The sequence below is a fragment of the Aphelocoma coerulescens genome, chromosome 13, assembly GCF_041296385.1.
Source record: "Aphelocoma coerulescens isolate FSJ_1873_10779 chromosome 13, UR_Acoe_1.0, whole genome shotgun sequence".
NCBI lineage: Eukaryota > Metazoa > Chordata > Aves > Passeriformes > Corvidae > Aphelocoma > Aphelocoma coerulescens.
The window spans coordinates 19,161,891-19,179,439 of record NC_091027.1 but is presented as its reverse complement, the minus strand read 5'-3'; the positions used below and the strand labels follow the sequence as shown (position 1 = coordinate 19,179,439).

Here is a 17,549-nt window from a genome sequence, read left to right as displayed (position 1 = left end):
AATTCATGTCCAGAGAAGCTGAGCACACTAACCAGGCCTGTATTATTGCTGCCTGGCCAAATGTCCCCTCTCTTTGCCTTCAGCTTGCTTTTTCATTTGTGAAAGGGTGCCACCCTCCAGCATCTCTTGATTCTAGGACCAACATTTCACATTTATCTTAGCAGTTGCCTCTGCTCGAAGGATTCTGCATTATGTGAATAGTCTCTTTTGCACTTCAGAGCTCACTGAGATTGGAGCCAGACTAATGTGAGGTGTTTGGTCCCATCTTTTTGGTTGGGATTCTACAAGAGCAAAGAAACAGGCAAACCCAGCAGAACCTCTGGTGGGTCTTGCCTTGGCACAACTTAACAAAAGAAAATGTGATACCTACTGTCTACAAAAACACCAGAGTTGTTTGAGCTAAACAGCTATATCGGCACAGGAACAAAATGGCCATGAATAGGCACAGGCTGGAATTAGAAGAAAGTTTCTGCCCCCCAGAGGAGTAAAGTTTGGTGAGCACTTATGGAAGTGCAGGGAGGGAGAGCAAGAAAGTATTTTTATGATGAAAACTGATAAATTGATGTCTAATGAAGTGACCAACAATACAGAGATTTGATCTCAGTAATTCAGGATCTTCCATTTAGGCCATGTTTCTAATGGCTTACATTCTTTGGAATTGAGTACATGGATTTGAAAAAAACTGGGCATTTTGTGGGATTTTTTGGTCAGTTTGGGGGGCTTTGTGCTGTTAGGGGAAATACTTGTCAGCTGCAAGGGATAATTTCTTAATACTGAATCAGGAAACAGACAACCCAAATAACTGAGGGGCTGCTGGAGACATCCTTACCTTGCTTTAGCGTGAGTATTTTAGCAAATCTGTAACGAAATGTAGTATGAGATGTAATTGTAACAAAGCAGAATTATGGAGATTAAAGTGAGCAGTACAAGCGAGGGAGAAATGTTCTGATATTTTAATAATCCCCAAAACATCTCCAAAGTGGGAGAACATAGAGCAACAAAATACATGGGATGTTTGAGTGCTTAGAGATGCAAATCTGAATTGTGGATTTGTCTGTGGTCAGCTAACTTACTACCTCTAATTTAGCGAAATGTGACCCCTGAGTACTCATCCTGATGTTCTGGCCAGGTGAACTGAGGAGGGTCCGACAGGCAGGTTAGGCTCAGCTCCCCTGTGGTCTCTCCATCTCTGCTTTGCACACTTCTGAAAGCAATCAGTGAAGTTTATTTCTGATTCCAGCAGAAGAAAAATGCAACTCCTGTTTTATTTTTCCTTTGGTTTTGTGGGTTGGTGTGTTTGGTTTTTGTGTGGATTCAGCTCCTTTGTGGTTTAGTGATTTAAAAGCAGCATGAAAGTGTAAGTTCAGATGCATAGCTCATGCTGCCAAGCATGATAGTCAGCCCTCAGAAAATGACGGGTTTGTTCTGTGCTTGACCACAATATAAAAAAAATGTTCAGTTTGACATTTTTAAGGAATTCATTGGTTAAGGAAATGAGAGGTGTTAACCTAAAACCCTGCTATCAAAGGAAGGCCTTATGAATACTACAGTGAAGGACTGTGCTTTTTCTTACTGACAATAATTTTTTCTTGGATGAGTGAACCTTTATTAACTTCAGTGGAATTTAAACTGACACTAAGCTTACCTGCTCTGTTTCACAAGAGCGATTTCTTTCGAGTCAGCAGAATTAAATAGTACTATAGCACTAATGAGGCCTCTTGAGCATTATTTGGCTCTCATAAAACAAAAATTGTGATCAATTAACTGCAAATGAATTGGTAGTAGCATATGTGTCTGAAAGCAATCCAGTTATGGAGAGCTAAATGGGCTGATCAATGTCAGTGCTGCCTCTCCCCAGCACTCCTAGGGCTGTGATGCAAACTTTCTTTTGGCTTCCAGATGGAGCATCAGAAGCAATAAGGATCATGTGGAAATTCAAAAAATTAAGCAGGCCCAGTGGCTAAAACTGCCAGGATAGCCCTTACCCCTGTGAGAGAGCACAGGCAGCAGCAGCCACATGCCCATCTCTGGTAATAATAGGGAAAGGACCCCAGGGACTCTGCAATTGTGGGAAGCATAGAGAAAAAAATGATCAGTCCCTCATCTACAAACCATCTTTCAGCACGTGTGTTTCAGCACATTGTTGTGTTATCAAGAGGAGAGAAGGAAATAGATCTCTGTGTGTCTGGCCAGTAGCACTGTGCTGGAAAGTTTGGGCAGGCTGTGCTAGGCTTGGTTTTAAAAAGAATGACAGTTTGGTGTAATACTCTGCAAGGGCCCTGTGTGATCTTGTAGCAACAGCACTTCAGTGACCACGGAGAACACTTCTACCCGAAAATGGCTGTGAATATGATACTTGGTCTGATTGATGATTAAAAGATACCATAAATAAATATCAGATTATTTATTTAATGTATGTTAGCTTACAAGCTTCAGAAAACATGAACATCTAGGAAATATTTGTGAGAATGTCTTATGGTAGATGTTAGCTTCTACTTAATTATTCTTCTTTTGATGATTTCTACTTTAAAGATGAAAAGGTAACCACTTTTCTCATGATAAGGAAACCAGGCAATGGATGTTTTATGAGGAGGTTTGGAACAGTTTGAGAATACCCATCTAACCACGAACCTTGCAACCTACAAAATCACAAGTGGCACATAGAAAAATTGTTAGATCGGCTGTTTGCTTGCTCTCTCTAAACAGCAGTTCAGGACTATCAGGCACAGTAGTAGGAGTCAGGTTGCAAGAATGGAAGCTGGGGATTCCTTGTGCAGAGGGTTATATCCTGTGAAGTTCCCTGCTGAAGGATCTGTGTTAAAGTGAGGCAGGAATCGCAGCATGTCACAGAGAAAGGGATGCATGGAGTGTGTATAGTGCCAGGAACATACGAACTTTCTTGATCCCAAATTTGCCCTTCAGCTCAATATAAGCATCAGGCCAAGCTATATGTGCCAGTTTTGTGAATTTGGTGAGAGAGAGTTAGCCTGCTCAGATAATCCATCTCAAGCATGTCCTACCAGCAGGGACAGTGCTCTTGCTCCCTCCTCCCTCCCTGATGGGAGGTTGGGGAATTAAATGGCTGAGTGGGGTCAGTGCTACAGCAGGGCACAGACCCCAGTGGTCTCTGATGATCAGTGGCTCTGAAAGTGGGAGGAAGCTGACTTTTGTGTGTCTGTAATTCTGTGCTCTGTGAAAAAGACTCAGTGCTGTGGTGACTTTATTGGTTTGCTCTGGTTTAGTTTTCAAAATTGGTTGATAGGCAAATTTGAGGAATAGTGCCATCAACTGGGAAATATTTATTTTCTATAACTGAAAACATCACATGGTTAGATAGCAGTGCCCAAGACTCTATAATGTGTTATAGCAGCACTGAGCTGGTGGGGGGGTTTATTATTAAGGTTTGTTTGTAAGGACTTGCTAGTGTACTATGGACTGTTCACCTCTGTGGATCTGGAGTCAGGCTTCTGGCCACAGTCTGCTGCTGAGGATTAATGATTCATACCTGTGAAGGCATTAGACAGGGAGGTGTTAACTGGCATGAACATTATTTGTAATAATTAGATGAAAGCTTGATACGAGAGAAGTCATGAGCTGCCTTTCTAGGTCATTCTTTAAAACAGCAATGAAACTGCTGAAAACACAGTTAGAAATGTTAATAATGGTGAACCAACTTTGTGAGATGCTTAAGATGAAATTGCAGCCTGAATTACTTTAATTTCTCCAGCTGCATACCTGTGCATGCAGAGCACTGTGAGAACAGGAAGATGATTGTTTCATTGCTCTCTTTGGGCTTGTACAGTTTTGCAAATAAACTTTTACAAAGCTGGGTTTTACTTGATTCTTTTTCTCTCTCTCTTTTTTGTTTTCCAACAGGAATGTCCTAGTGGTGTTGTTAATGAAGAAACATTCAAACAGATCTATGCACAGTTTTTTCCTCATGGAGGTAAGTGGAGTGCTTTGTGCCTGTCAGGGCTCTTGAAGCCTTACCATTGCCTACTGCCAGCTGTCTGCAAAACTGCTGCAGATCATCTGTGCAAGGAATGGGAATTGAACTTAAGCTTTGAGGGTTTTAGACAGAAACACAAACATCAAGATAATAAAATTTTAGGCCCTTTGAACAGTTATTTCACATAGGAAAAACCCCACTGAAGATTGCCCCTCAATGTCAGCTCTTTATTCCCCAGGTCCAAAATAGAAACTGGGGTTTGATGCTTTGTTCTGTACTGACTTTCTGTTGGCAGAAAGTGAAATTGCTTCCCCTCAGTGCATCTTTGCTTCCCTGCTGTTGGACTGCTGGGCATGGAGTGTCTAGCACAGAAGGATCCCAGACTTCTTTCTGGCCTGAACATTAGTCAAAACTTCCTTAAAATTCTTAAAGCAGTTTTTAGTTGATAAGGAAACTCCTGGCTACCTGAAATGATCATTTTTGGTGTTTATGTGACTGAGTCATGTCATGTATGGGCATATTAAAGTATTGTATTAAATCTCTCAAATGATACATGTTCTTGCCTTTAAAAAACATCAATCATCTATATATTCTTCTAATTGGATATGTTCTGTGGGGATGCTGTTCTCAAATTGAAAGAAATGAGTCATTGGTTTAAGCGGCTTTTTAGCAAAAGATTAAGTATTTGAGGCTTTCCAAAATATCCCACTCTGTAGTATCTGCAGAACACACTCCGTGGGGAATGATGACTGACCTTTCTGCAAAAGTGTATGTGTGCATGTGCATTTACTTAAAGAAGGTCATTAGCAAGTGTTTTTTTGACTAAATGTCAAGATAAAACACATTATGCTTATGTTTTACAACCCATGTGACCTCAAAGATGTACACCTATAAAAAGTTTTCATTAAATTTCAGTATGAACTTGATGATTTCCTGTTGTGATTGCTTTTAGTTTTGTTACAAAATGCAACCAGACCATTTATTTATTTGTTTGTTTGTTTGTTTGTTTGTTTATTGCGAAAAATAAGTATTTATAATTTTCATGTATTCCTGGATGTGGCTTTTGTTTCCACCCTGAGTTCCAGTAAGTCCAAGGAACTCCAGTTACCCCAATGAACTCCTTTAAGAGACACAGCTCAGGTACCTGACTCCTTCCTTCCCATGTGTAAACACCAGTAGGCACAGAAGCTTCACTTTTTCATGGATAGATAACATTTTTTTCACTCTATTGAGGTTTTCAAAGACTTGTCTTTCTGTTTTCTGTGTGTTCCATTCCCTTGAGATTCCCTTGGTTAATGATGATGGAAATACAACCATGCTTAATAGTACAATGGGTCAATAGCAGATGGATTTTGTATTTTACATTGGTTTTTTTCACTTGGTTTCCCAACTATTTGTATAACCTTAGTTCACAAATCCTCAGAGTTTTTTACACTTTAATGGTTCTCTTCACAGATAAACTTGTACAACCTAGAGGTAGTAATGTAGCTCTGAATTATAAAAACCTTGGGCAATGTCATCCCACGCTTGTGTTATTTTTGTTAGGGCTCCTATCCTTGGCAGGTTTTAAGTTTTGCTATTCTGTCATCAAGTGATACAAGTGATCTAAGTATTTCTTAATGTACATGAAATAAGACCTCAGCTTAATCTTTTAGTTCATTGTTCAGTTTAGCTTAATAGGAGCTTTTAGTGGGACTGTGCCATACGTAATGTTGTGGTTTTCTTTTGGAGCTATTTTATTTCAGAATCCTTATCTTAAAAATGTAGTACACAATTTTTTTTCCCTGAAGTCCAGTGCATTTTATCGTTATGAATGACAGTAACTTAAGTATTTGATTTTTCTGCACACTGTTACACTTTCTTGGATTTGAATAATGTGAGAGATCAAAGTAAGGAGATGATGGGTCATTCCACCCGGGCAGAACAGGCACCAGGCTTCACCTGAGTTCCATGCATTGAGTGTGGAGACTGAGGCTCGACTGATGCTGTGTGCCAGAGAGAATATAAGAGACAAGAAGTGCATGGCTGCTCAAGAGCGTAGCGGTGAACTAATTAGGGACTTTAATGTCAGTTACTTCCATCCTGTAAAGCTGAGCTTTAGTAATACAGAGAGCAGAGTGAATTGCCACCAGAGCAGAGAACAGGCCTCTGAAGGTCTTAAAGTTGCACACCTATTGGATATTTTTTCTGCATACCACTACTGTTATTCCAAGCTAACAGCCATCCTTCATGGGGCTATAGAGACTGTTCTCAATAGAAAAGGTTTCCTAAAACCAGCAGTTTAAGATTCAAAAGAAAGAAAATATGCCTCTAGGTGAGACTGCTCTCCAGCAGCTTCAAGTAACTGCAGCAAGACTCTTCTGAACCTAGGCATTTCCTTGGGGGGGTCTCTGCCATGTCTCCCACAAAACACAAAGCTAGAGAAAGGATGCTGCAGTCTGCAGTCACTCTTTGGTACTTTTGCTGTGTTTCCCACCATTTGAACCAGAGACACTCTGGGATGGTTGGGGATTTTCTGCTCATTCTTTCAGGTACTGCCCCAAAATCCAAATAGTTTCTACTGTAATAAAAGCTTTTGCATTCCAAGGCTGTTCTAAGGGAGGGTGTCAGAATTTTGCAAGTTCATGTTAACATTTACTGGTTCACAGAATACCTGGTAATGCTTCAGGGTTGAATTATATACAGAAGGAAAAGAAGCTCCTGACTTGTTTAGAACCCTCAGTGTGTAATGAGCTGCTGTCCCTGCCCTTTGTGCCTTTCAGATGCCAGCATGTATGCACATTACCTCTTCAACGCCTTCGACACTGCACAGAATGGCTCAGTGAAGTTCGAGGTAATTGCTTTGCATCTTCCTTCCATGCCACTTTCTCAATTTTGTATTTTTAAGCTTTTCTGTCCATTCTTCATTGCAAAGTAGTAGGACTTGTTGGATTAAAGGTTAGTGGTTTCAGTCTAAAGTCAGTTGATGTTTTCAAATCTGGTTCCCTTTAGTTTATGCAGATGCACTTCCATGTGTCAGTAAAAAAGGATCTAGATTGTGCTAGTCAGGATCAGAGGGAGAAAGTGCAGAGGGTTATGTAGCAGAGAGGAGTGGCTGAGGAGAGTCCCATATGAAATGAAGTGAGAGACACAGATAACTTGCACCTTGTACCTTCTGCAGTCATCATGCATTGCATGTGTTGAGCAAGCATCTCAGGTACTTGGAAACTAAATGCACCGTTTAAATAAAAGGCCTGTTGGCAGTGGCTACAAACAACCTCTCTTCATGCTCAGCCCATAGTTGTAGGAGTGCAGCAAAGGCATATGTTAAGTCATAGACTTCTAGAGGATGAAATTCATAGTTTTGAAGACTATAAAACTCCTATAAAACTACAAATCATAGGCAGTCTTGCCTTTACTGTCAAATGGCCAAAACCTCTGGTAATTTCCAGGTAAGACTGGGAAATGTGTTCATTCACTAAATGCAAAATGGGGGTGTTTCCATGTGCGTCTGTGTGTCTCTGTGGTGAGGGCTGCAGTGGGAGGTTTGCACGGGGCAGCTACTCAGTAGCTAAAGCTGTCTGGAAACCTAAACAGACTGAGAACAGAAAAATGCTGTTAAAAAAACAAACAAAAACAAACCTAGAAAGTGCTGAACTTTCATTCCTGGCGGATCTGTCTCTTTACCGGTTGTCAAACCATGAGCATTTTGTCCCCTTTTTTGTATTGTTCAACAAATTCAAATTCCTCTGAGCCTTGGCAAAAAGGAGAAGATGTTTCTAAGCAGTGATGCACTGCCCCATGCAGAGCTCATGGAGGTGGCTAAGGATATTAAATGAGTTACCAGGAACTGTGTAGCTCTGTTATCCTGAAGCTCTGCCTGTGCTAACAAACCCCTGTAACTATGCTACTCTCGGTGCCTGAGGCACCGTGCAGTATAATTAATAAATCAAAGTTATCAGAAGCAGTAACTTTACTGTAAGCAAAAAAAACCCAATTAAAATTATGTGTGTCACAATGAGTAATTAGTGGTGGGAATCACATCTGATTAAGTCTGACAGATTTTACCAGAGAACAAAATCTAAGGCTCCTTGTGTCAGAGGAGTTTAGGATCATTCCATCTCTCAAGGTGGACATGGAGAAAATGCTGCATTTTCTCCCTTCTTTGCCAGCACCTCAGTCTGGAGGTAAGACAGCATCAGCTTCTACTTCCACAGGCACAGTCCAGCTGTGTTTAACCAGGTGGTGGCAATCTGAGTGACGGCTCCTTGCAGCAGGGAGGAGAAAGGCCACTGGAGCATCTGGCAGTGCTCTTAAAAAACAGACATCTTAGTGAATGCTTCAGAGTTCAGTCAGAGAGGACGCATTTTGGGAAAACGGAGCCAGAAGAGGTTGATAAGCACATGCTCCATCCTAAAAAGATAAATCTTTTGACTGGCATTGTATAAAGAGGGTGACTTAGAAAAGGATGTTATGAAAATTCACACTTCTCTCTCTGCCTCAAACCAGGACTTTGTGATGGCATTGTCCATTCTGCTACGGGGAACTGTTCATGAAAAGCTGAGATGGACATTTAATCTGTATGACATAAATAAGGATGGCTATATAAACAAGGAGGTAAGGCTGTTTCTGACAAATGTGGTTGATTTTGGAAGAGAGAAATGATTGGGTTTTGTTGCAGAACACAATTAATTTTACATGCAGCTAATTAAATGCAAATTAGAATGGACTCAAGCATTTGCCTATGTCTAAGCAAAGTGCACTGTGATGTTATTGCATGATTTTCTAGACACATTTTCCTATATCATGGTACCTTTAATGAATTGTTTTAGCCAGGAGCAAAATCCTGGTTACAGCTCTAAGCCACATAACCCTTGCGAAGGGGAGGGTGACGGTGGCAATACTTGGTGACTGAGGCTCAAGGGCTTTTCTTCTGCACTGGGGGGCATCTGAAGCACTACAAGCCTCCAGCACCACTCCCAAACCCTGCATTTTCATCTGTTTTTATCTTCTTATCTGGTATTGTTTGTTCCCACTGTGGGAAGCCTTGGTTTTGAGCATGGTAACCTTGAATATGTGTCAAATACATCTTAGTCCACTCGAACCCATTGTGCATCCCTGGAGGGTTTGCAGTTACTGCCACTGGTCGTGGAGCTGAGGGGCAATTTTTGCAAGGTGTGGGGAGGGACCAGATTCCCAGTTACAGCTGGGAATCTCCTGGCCCTGGAGGAGGCTCTTGGGACAGGGGTGGTGCCACAGCACAGAGCTGAGCACAGCCCTTGCTCCCAGCACCTGCCATGTCAGAGCCAGGCCAGGGGAGGGGAGGGAGCCCTGTGGGAGTCTGTGGCATAGCACAGACAGAGAAAAGCAGTTCTTTCTATAGGATGAATTTGTGTGTCGGGGTACATCTGTCTCCATGCACATGTGCAGGCATTCAGGTGCTGGGTTGTAATAGGAGAAGGAGGGTGAAGAATAGGGCAGTACAAGACAGAATGGGCTATCATTTCTCTTAATTTCCTTTTTGTGTTTGTGCTGGCATGCTGCTATGGCAGGAAATGATGGATATCGTAAAGGCAATTTATGATATGATGGGGAAATACACATATCCAGTGCTCAAGGAAGATGCACCAAGGCAGCATGTAGAAGTGTTTTTCCAGGTACCTGGTTTTTGATGGGATTTTCTTAACACTTGAGCTATGCACTGATAGAGTTTCCTGTAAAGTTGAGTCTATACCTTGTTATATATTCCAAAATAAACCTCAGCAGCCATTCAGCCTAACACTACAGGGCCTGCTGATTTCCTGGTTCCAAAGGTATCTCACTTGTCTCTCAGCCTGACCCTTTGCCTTCAGATGTGCCACATCCAGTAAGTCTGAAGCCTCTGCATGTGTTGCAGCCCTTCTGTGCTGCTTCTCTCAACTGCCCTTATGACTGACAGGAATGAGGGTGGGGGTCGGTCAGGCAGTGCATAAGTAAACAATGGAATAAGGACAGAAGTTCTGGTGTGTGTCAAGGAAGCAGCTGAAGATGACCTCAAAAGTGCTCCAAATCCCAGTGTAAACAAGTCCTTAGCAGTTGGCAATCCAGCATTGAGTCTGAGGTCTAAGCTTGTTAAGTCCCAGCTTTATTCAGGTTGCATCAACTAAGGTATTATAATGTAACAATTGTGTTACCAATGTAAACTAATTTTTTTTTTTTTTCAGAAGATGGATAAAAACAAAGATGGAGTTGTAACTTTAGATGAGTTTATTGAATCATGTCAGGAGGTAAGGACTAAACTATAAGTGCAAGGAAAGATCTATCCCGTGTCACATCATTTGCTTCCCTTTGGACAAACTCTGTTTGAAACAAGGTGCTGCTCAGGATCCTGGGTTTTCTTTGCTCTGTGAAAAAAAAAAAAAAAACAGACCAAAACAGTTTCAAGGCTTGAGTTTCTGATGCTCTGTGAAGCCTGTGACTCAATAGTGAGGTAAGGTCAGGCAGAATATGGGAGATGATGTCTTCACATGCAGTGCTGGGACCAGTGCTTTTATTTTCCTGAGTGGACTGCAGTGCCTAATTCTATAGACAAGCAGACAACTGTAGTAAAAGCTCTTAACTACCTTTGGGTTTTTGTTTGGGGGTTTTTTGTTTGGTTGGTTTTTTTTTTTTTTTGTTTGGGGGGGGAGTTGTTGGTTTTTTGGGGGGGTAGTGGGGTTTTTTTTGTTTGGGATTTTTGGTGTTTGGTTTTGGTTTTGGTTTTTTTTCCTTCATTTTGAGAGTCTGATGCTGTCTCTGTGCTGGCCCAGATGTCATTATCAGGTACCACACTGCTGGGACTGCCCAGAGTCAAAGGTGTCTCAAATTCTTGCAATTACAGTCCTGAGTTATAAAACCAGTTGATGTTTTGAAGGTCAAACATTAAAAGGAAATGCTGTCATCATAGCAATGATTTTTATTTTTCTTCTGTTTTGGAAGCTGCCTCTTGCAAATTCCACATATGAGATTGGCTGTGATAAATTTCTGTTGGTACTTTTAGCACTGGCACAAAGAAGCATCTGTGTTAACATGCAATTGGCCTAATGCCAGTTGTCTTAGACCTTGATTGTGTGAATATTTGCTCAGAGATATCTCTAATACTTGACCAGTGCAATAGTGGTGGAAAAGGCAACCTCTGCCGTTTAGAATGCGTACTGGCCCTTCTGTGCATTTTATGTTGCCTGGAAAATTCTTTCCAGTTCTGCAGCCAGACAGCTCTTCTGTTCCTGGGCAAGGGGAAGATGCCCACTGTAGAGGGCCAGGCTGGCTTCTGCTGGTTTTGTGTCAAACCTGGCTCTGGCCACATCCAGTCTCAGTCAGGGACTTCAGGCAGCAAAATCGATGTTTAGCAGATGCATAGTAGAAGGCTAATGTTTTTCAGTTACTTCATTCTTGGCTCCTGATTGTTTGGCTTATTTTTGGCACCATCTTTATTTGATCATTTGTGTTGTGTATTATTCTTCACATTCTTAACTTGCCTGTAGGTGCGTGTATGATCAGTGGTCTCAGTATTGAAGCAGCTTTACTTGTAACTGTTAAAATTTTGATTCTCTGCCCTTATTTGGGTTTGGTTCCTTCTGTTGCCATCCTTGGCTGGGAGCTGGGCAGACTGATGCACTGTCAGGTGCTGTTTCCTGGCAGGCAGGGGCAAGCCCTGCAACGCTAAGATTCATTTTTTTTATCTTTATGAAAAATAAACCAAAGTGCACAACAGTGCTCGCCTGTGCCATTGCAGCAGCTCTGGCTTGTGGTCGGTGAAGCTCTGGCATTACCTTCGAGAGGGTGATCGGCTTCCCATGAAAGGTAATGCCTTGCACCCACCAACTGAGTGAGCAGTGATAGAGGTGATGCAGCTTCACAATACAATTGAGGAATGCAATGCAATAGATCTCTTAAGTTGCTCAATGTGGAAAATTATTTTCATGTTACAAACAAACAGCTGTTCTAACTTCTGGAATAACTGAAATCCTGGGGGGAAAAATCATCATTATGTTTTTGAATACTATTCTGGTTCCTTTCTCAAAGTAAAATTCCAAGACTTCAAGAGAAATAATCCCGGATTTCCCTTGTGTCTGTCTCTAACTTTGTCATTTGGCTCTAGGAGCCTTGGGGAGGCTGAGGTTGCACAGATTGCATGGGTTTTGGGTTTGAGCTGGAATTTCTGGCAGGAAGTGCTCCCTCAAGGCAGTTTGCTTATCAGTTCAAAACCTGCCATTCCATTTGGATTTGTGGAGCATATTAGCCAAAAGCATGTTTGCATACCTAGGATCAGGGACATCTGAGGGTTCAGCACAGGCACCAGCCCAGTGCCCTGCATAGCACAGCCTGTGCTGGACATCAGGCTCAGGAGAGGACCTTGTGCTTGGTCTGCCTCAAACCAGCCCAGGGGCTGAAGCACGAGACAGCTGCTGTGCTGAATCAGGGCCGGGGCACTGAATCAGCCCCAGCTCACAGACGGAGAAAGCATTCCCAGAGCAGGGCTGTTGCCTGCAGGAGCAGCTGCAGAGCTCCCTGGTGCCAAGGCAGAGTTATGAGTTGTGCTTGTCCATGCTGGTTTCATGGAAATATCTTCTCCTTGCTTTCAGGATGACAATATCATGCGATCCTTACAGCTCTTTGAGAATGTCATGTAACCAGACGAGCACTGGAGGAGTCTGAGACTTCCTGTGTGACAAAGATCTCCTTTCTGGGTGAAAGCTTTTTACAACTGAGCCATGTCCAGTGTGTGAGGATTTTGTATGTATCTCCAACCAAATGGCAACCGAATGCAACTGATCCCACCTCTTCTCTCCAGGAGATGCCGGTGGACCTTTGTTTCATTTTGGAAGCATGTGAATATTTTAATAAACCCCGACAAGAGAGAACTGCTGCTCGAAGTTCAATGAGTAATACAGAGCATTGTTTCCTAGGCACAAGTCCTGCTTCTAATCTAGCAAGCTTAATTCCCTATGATAGCACATGTTGATAGCTATTCAGCCATCTATTGCAAGTGACAGCTCAGTCCATACCTCCGTTCAGCACAATGTTTTATGGATGCCTTGCCATTAATCTGCTTTCACAAAACTCCAATCTGCCAGGGCAGTCTGTGAAAAATGAACAGTCAATGTACCCAGGACATTAAACAGACAGCCCATGTAGCCAGTATCCCCATTTCTGCAGAGATCCCGCTTACCCTCTTACATGCACTGCTGCCACCACGCTGAGTTTGGTGGAGTTCTGCCTGAACACATTAACCGAGTGATCTTCATGCCAGGGTGAGCCAGAAAGGAGCAAACATGTTGCACATATTAATATCAAAGTACAAAACAAATCCTGTTCAGCAATGGTCAGTTCCCAAGAGACCAGGCAGGTGGATAAGGGCTGGTACAGAGGGATGAATGCCTGCTCTGGTCCCAGCTGCCTGTTGAGTCCCAGGGACACCAGGTGATTCTCCACTGTGCGTCTCAGCAGCACCATGGCCATGTGTGGTCCTTTTGCTGTAGTTTGGCACATGCTTCCTGGATTCATCATTACCGTAAGGTCTTGCTCCCTTTATGGATTTATTTAGGCTTTATTGCTTTACTTAGTGAAGAACAGGGCCCAAAGATGCAGCTGTGTTTCAACATACAGACCTTCGCATCCACAAAGTGCCCAGCACATTTGATTGGGAGCTCTTGAATTGTTATTAGCCTTGGAATCAGCTGCCAGGCCCATATTTTTTCCTACATGGCAGTAGCATGCCTTGTACAAGCCCCATTTCCTCGCTAATGCCAGGTAGAGTGTTGGATTAGGGGTTTGGTTTTTTAATTAATAAAACAGAAAAACTCATGTAGTGAATGTGCACCAAGGTTGGATGGTTTGTCAGCTGGGGAACATGTCAGAGCCTTCTCTGCAGAAGCCTCTTAGGAAAGCTGACTCACCAGAGTGCCATTGCCATTTCCAGGTAGACAGTGGCTGAGAAACAAAGGGAAGGAGGCAACAGCCAACTTTTCCAGCTGTTCAAACCACACAGATGGGACAGTCCCTGCATAGTGCTACATTACTCCCATCCAGTAAGCATCTATTTTTATTGTATCACATACTATATTACTGACAAACTGTTAGCAGTGAAGATATATTTTAAAAATGATGTAAGTGGAAGCTTTTTATAATACAGAATATATAGAATGCCTCAGTTCTGTAGCCCTAATTTTATAAAAATTTCATCTGTTGAAGCATTCCTGATTATAGAAGTAGCTCTGATCAAGTCCAAGTATAATGATAATGCCAATTCCCCAGGATGGGACATTTTCCCTTTTTACTGTGCTCCTCCATACACTTCTATGTAGCCTTAACTTTATTTCTTTAAGTTAACCCCTTGTCATCAGAAGTGCTATTCAAGTGAAGTATCATGTCTGCAGGGATGACACCTTAGTCCATCTTATTTATTGGCTTTCATGCAGATACCATTAATGAATTCCTCCCAGCAGTGAACCAGAGCACAGCAGTTCCAGTGAGGGGCTGGGGTTTGCAGGAGGGAGGCCACCCTGTGGGAGTACCTTGTCCTCCAGTTGTTGGGTATTGTCATTTAGGCTTTATTTAATAGGCACTTGGTAAAGACATCAGTTGTAGCTGAAATAATACACAAGTTTACACTGTTCCTTCTTAATTCTTCTTGCAATCACTTTAGCAAATGACAGAATTTAATATAATTTCAAGGTTTTCCCTCCCACCAAAAGAACATCTGTCTATTATTCTAAGCAGTTCACTTCAGCAGAGGGAGAAGTGGTCACGACAATGGAAAAGAAGGATTTGAATGAGGCTAGCACAGTGCCTTTTTCTTCTAATAGTCTTGCTTCAAGGGTGCTCATGAGATGGCACATACAGACAGAAATGTTTGGAATGTGCCCTTTTCAAAAGAAAATGTTATTAGTTGCATGATGCCATAGTCCCTGAAGCTAAAATAATTTCTGGAGTTACTGTGATGAACTTGGTCTCAGCTATGTTTCCTGGCCCTGCTGGCAGCAGTTCTGTGTGGGCTGCCTTTGTCACCAGGGCTGTCACTGCTTTCTCTTGAGTGTGGCTCCAGTTCAGCAGCAAACAGCTGGTGTCACTGTCAGTGCATGCTGAAATCAGGGTACCAGTACTGACCCTGCACTTCTGGCATCTCCTTTGCTGCTCCACTGTGCCTGCCAGGAACAATGAGGGTGCATCAGGTAGAGAGGGAGATGCTGAGAGCCACGCTGAGTCTGCCCTTAGAGAATAATGAGCTTTGATTTGGATTCCACAGGGGTCAGACCTCTCCCACACACCCCTGATGTTCAGCCCTGGGTTGAGCTCTGTGCTTCACCTGAAGCCCACAGTAGCTGAGACAGGTGGACTTGCAAAGTGTCACCCACAGCTGTGTTTTCCCAAAGCTCAGATTGCAGAATCTGTCTGTGGCAGAGTCCTTGCCACTGCAAACCCAATTATTACCCTTGTGTTTGTCCCTGATCCCACTGTTACAGCCAGAGGCTGGGATGCACCAGTGCATAGGCGGCCTCTGGGTTTTCCATCAGCAGCATCTGTCCATGGCAGATGTTCTCCAGCCAGCAGGTGACAAACATCAGTGACTGTGAGAGAGCCACTCTCTGCATGGAAATGGCTTTGGGTTTGTTTTTCATATTTTCTGTGAATGTTACTCTACTGTAAACTTGCCAAGCCTCTGCTCGCTCATAAATGGGGCTTGCAATATTTATGACAAACACTACTAGAGATTTCTAAATAAAACACACTATGCTACTCCAGTCTCCCGCCCTCATCAATCCTCCTGCCAGTAGGCAGAAGGCAGTTCCTGTTACAGTCAGATTCTCTGTCAGTGCTATCAGCTGTGCACATTTCCTCCAAGTCGTGAATGTTTAAATAATGTTTGAATCAGGACTCTGACTGTTTCACTAGTTACAAACATTAGTCTGCATCTTCATGCCAGCATTTTTTATAGAAAGCCTTTCTAATATGCATTTTAGGTAACAATCTGTTGACAAATAGGAATGTGATTAATGATAATGCAAAAAAAAAAAAGAAAAAAAGAAAAAAAAAAGTACTGTGCCTGTTCTGTGGCTGTTTGTTTTCCTGTTCCTCTGAATGCAATGCAATATTGTGAGTAATCATGAGCCAAGCTAAAAGCTTGAGACACAAATACCCTGAGGTTCAGGCATTGTGGGCAGTGGCATTTCCTGACTGCAGTTATGTGTTGAGAACAAACACCCTTGTGTCCATGGGTCACCTCTGATGAGATGGTAGCAGCAGTGTGTCAAACTTTTTTCTTCTTCATGGAAGTGCCGTGAAAGACCTAAGGAAATGTGCAAATAATGTAAATTGTGATAACTAAAGCCATGTTAATGGATCAGCCATGTATAGCTTCACTGTTACAAATGCTGTTCTCCAATGGCAATTTGTACTCAATTTTGTGGAATGGTTTTAAAAATGTTGGTTTTAATAATAAAAAGAAAATACCTGTAGAGGGTGTCCTTTCTTAAACCCAATATGTATTTTTTCTCAAGGGACACTGTTAGGTTAAAAATTTGCAATGAAGCTTTCAAAAGTGAGACTCAAACATGGATGTTTGAGTGCGTAGGGGCTGTGAAACCGAACTGTGCTGTGAGCTAACACATGTCAATGATTTATTTGCATCACTGATTCAGGGGTTCTCTTATATTTGATGTGGTTACATATACTGAACTCATAGTTTGGCACTTGTGTAAAGTTCAGAAATATTCTTCTACCTGCATCACTGATAGTAACTTGGGGTAGTAAAAATTGAAAACTTAGAGGCATGTCTTTTTCCTTCTGCAGTTCTGCTTAAGTATAAGCAGGAAAACAGACAACTGAGTTGAAAAAAAAATGCAAACACTATTTTATGTTATAGATAACAAAAATAACCCAAAACCTCACAGTGTCCCTTTTGGTTTGGTTTATTGTAAACATCCATTCTGACACATGGAGGAATGCAGAAGCGATTTTGCCAGACTATATATATATGTGTACATATATATATGTATGTTTGCTAAACTCCATTTTGTAGGGTATAATCTGTCTACCCATACATCCCAGGAAAAAGAACATTCATCCATGGAGAAATATGAAAATAAAGGTGTCTGTGTGAAACATCTTGATCTTGGTGTCACTGCAGTGCCTGCCCAGCGCCCACTCCCCCAGCTGTGCACACCCTGGGCAGCACCGCTGCCACCCAGGCACCTCCTTCTCCCAGAGACAGCAGGGCCCTCTGGAGAATGCCAGACTTGAAATCTTGCTCCCTCTGCAAGAAGAAGGTGTGGTGACTGCCTGTTCAACACTTCTCACTCCCTGGGATGTGTCCCAGCTGCTGCCAGGCAAAGCAGGCTCGGGCTCAATGCACGTGCATAGGTTTTTTGTTCGCTTTCTGGCTGAGGTTTGTTTGAGTGGCTGGTGAAGCCTTAGTTACTGCTGTGAGGTGTTGGACACCTCTGGCTTTATTCTGAGCCCATCACCATTGCAGTCTGAGCATCTCGTCCTGCTGCTTCAGGGGTCCAGGGCATTGCACCTGATGGATTGAAGGGCAGCAGGGAGGGAGCAGGCCTGCACTAGCCACAGGGGCTGTCCCTCACTCTGGAGCACAGAGGGGGAA

At 42.6% G+C, this 17,549-nt stretch overlaps 1 protein-coding gene across 18 annotated transcripts in view; it reads left to right on the top strand.

Moving 5' to 3' along the window:
* Positions 1 to 17,030, top strand: part of KCNIP1 (potassium voltage-gated channel interacting protein 1) — a 291,334-nt gene extending 274,304 nt beyond the window's left edge. For 17 of the 18 annotated variants that reach the window (XM_069029332.1, XM_069029330.1, XM_069029333.1 and 14 more), the window contains 6 exons: positions 3,877 to 3,946; positions 6,712 to 6,782; positions 8,438 to 8,545; positions 9,481 to 9,585; positions 10,132 to 10,194; positions 12,532 to 17,030. In XM_069029332.1, coding sequence (XP_068885433.1) covers positions 3,877 to 3,946; positions 6,712 to 6,782; positions 8,438 to 8,545; positions 9,481 to 9,585; positions 10,132 to 10,194; positions 12,532 to 12,579 — 465 coding nt within the window. In that variant the 3' untranslated portion in view covers positions 12,580 to 17,030. The remainder of the gene's footprint in view (positions 1 to 3,876; positions 3,947 to 6,711; positions 6,783 to 8,437; positions 8,546 to 9,480; positions 9,586 to 10,131; positions 10,195 to 12,531) is intronic. The other variant, XM_069029339.1, reaches the window with a different exon arrangement.
* Positions 17,031 to 17,549: the final 519 nt, after the last annotated feature.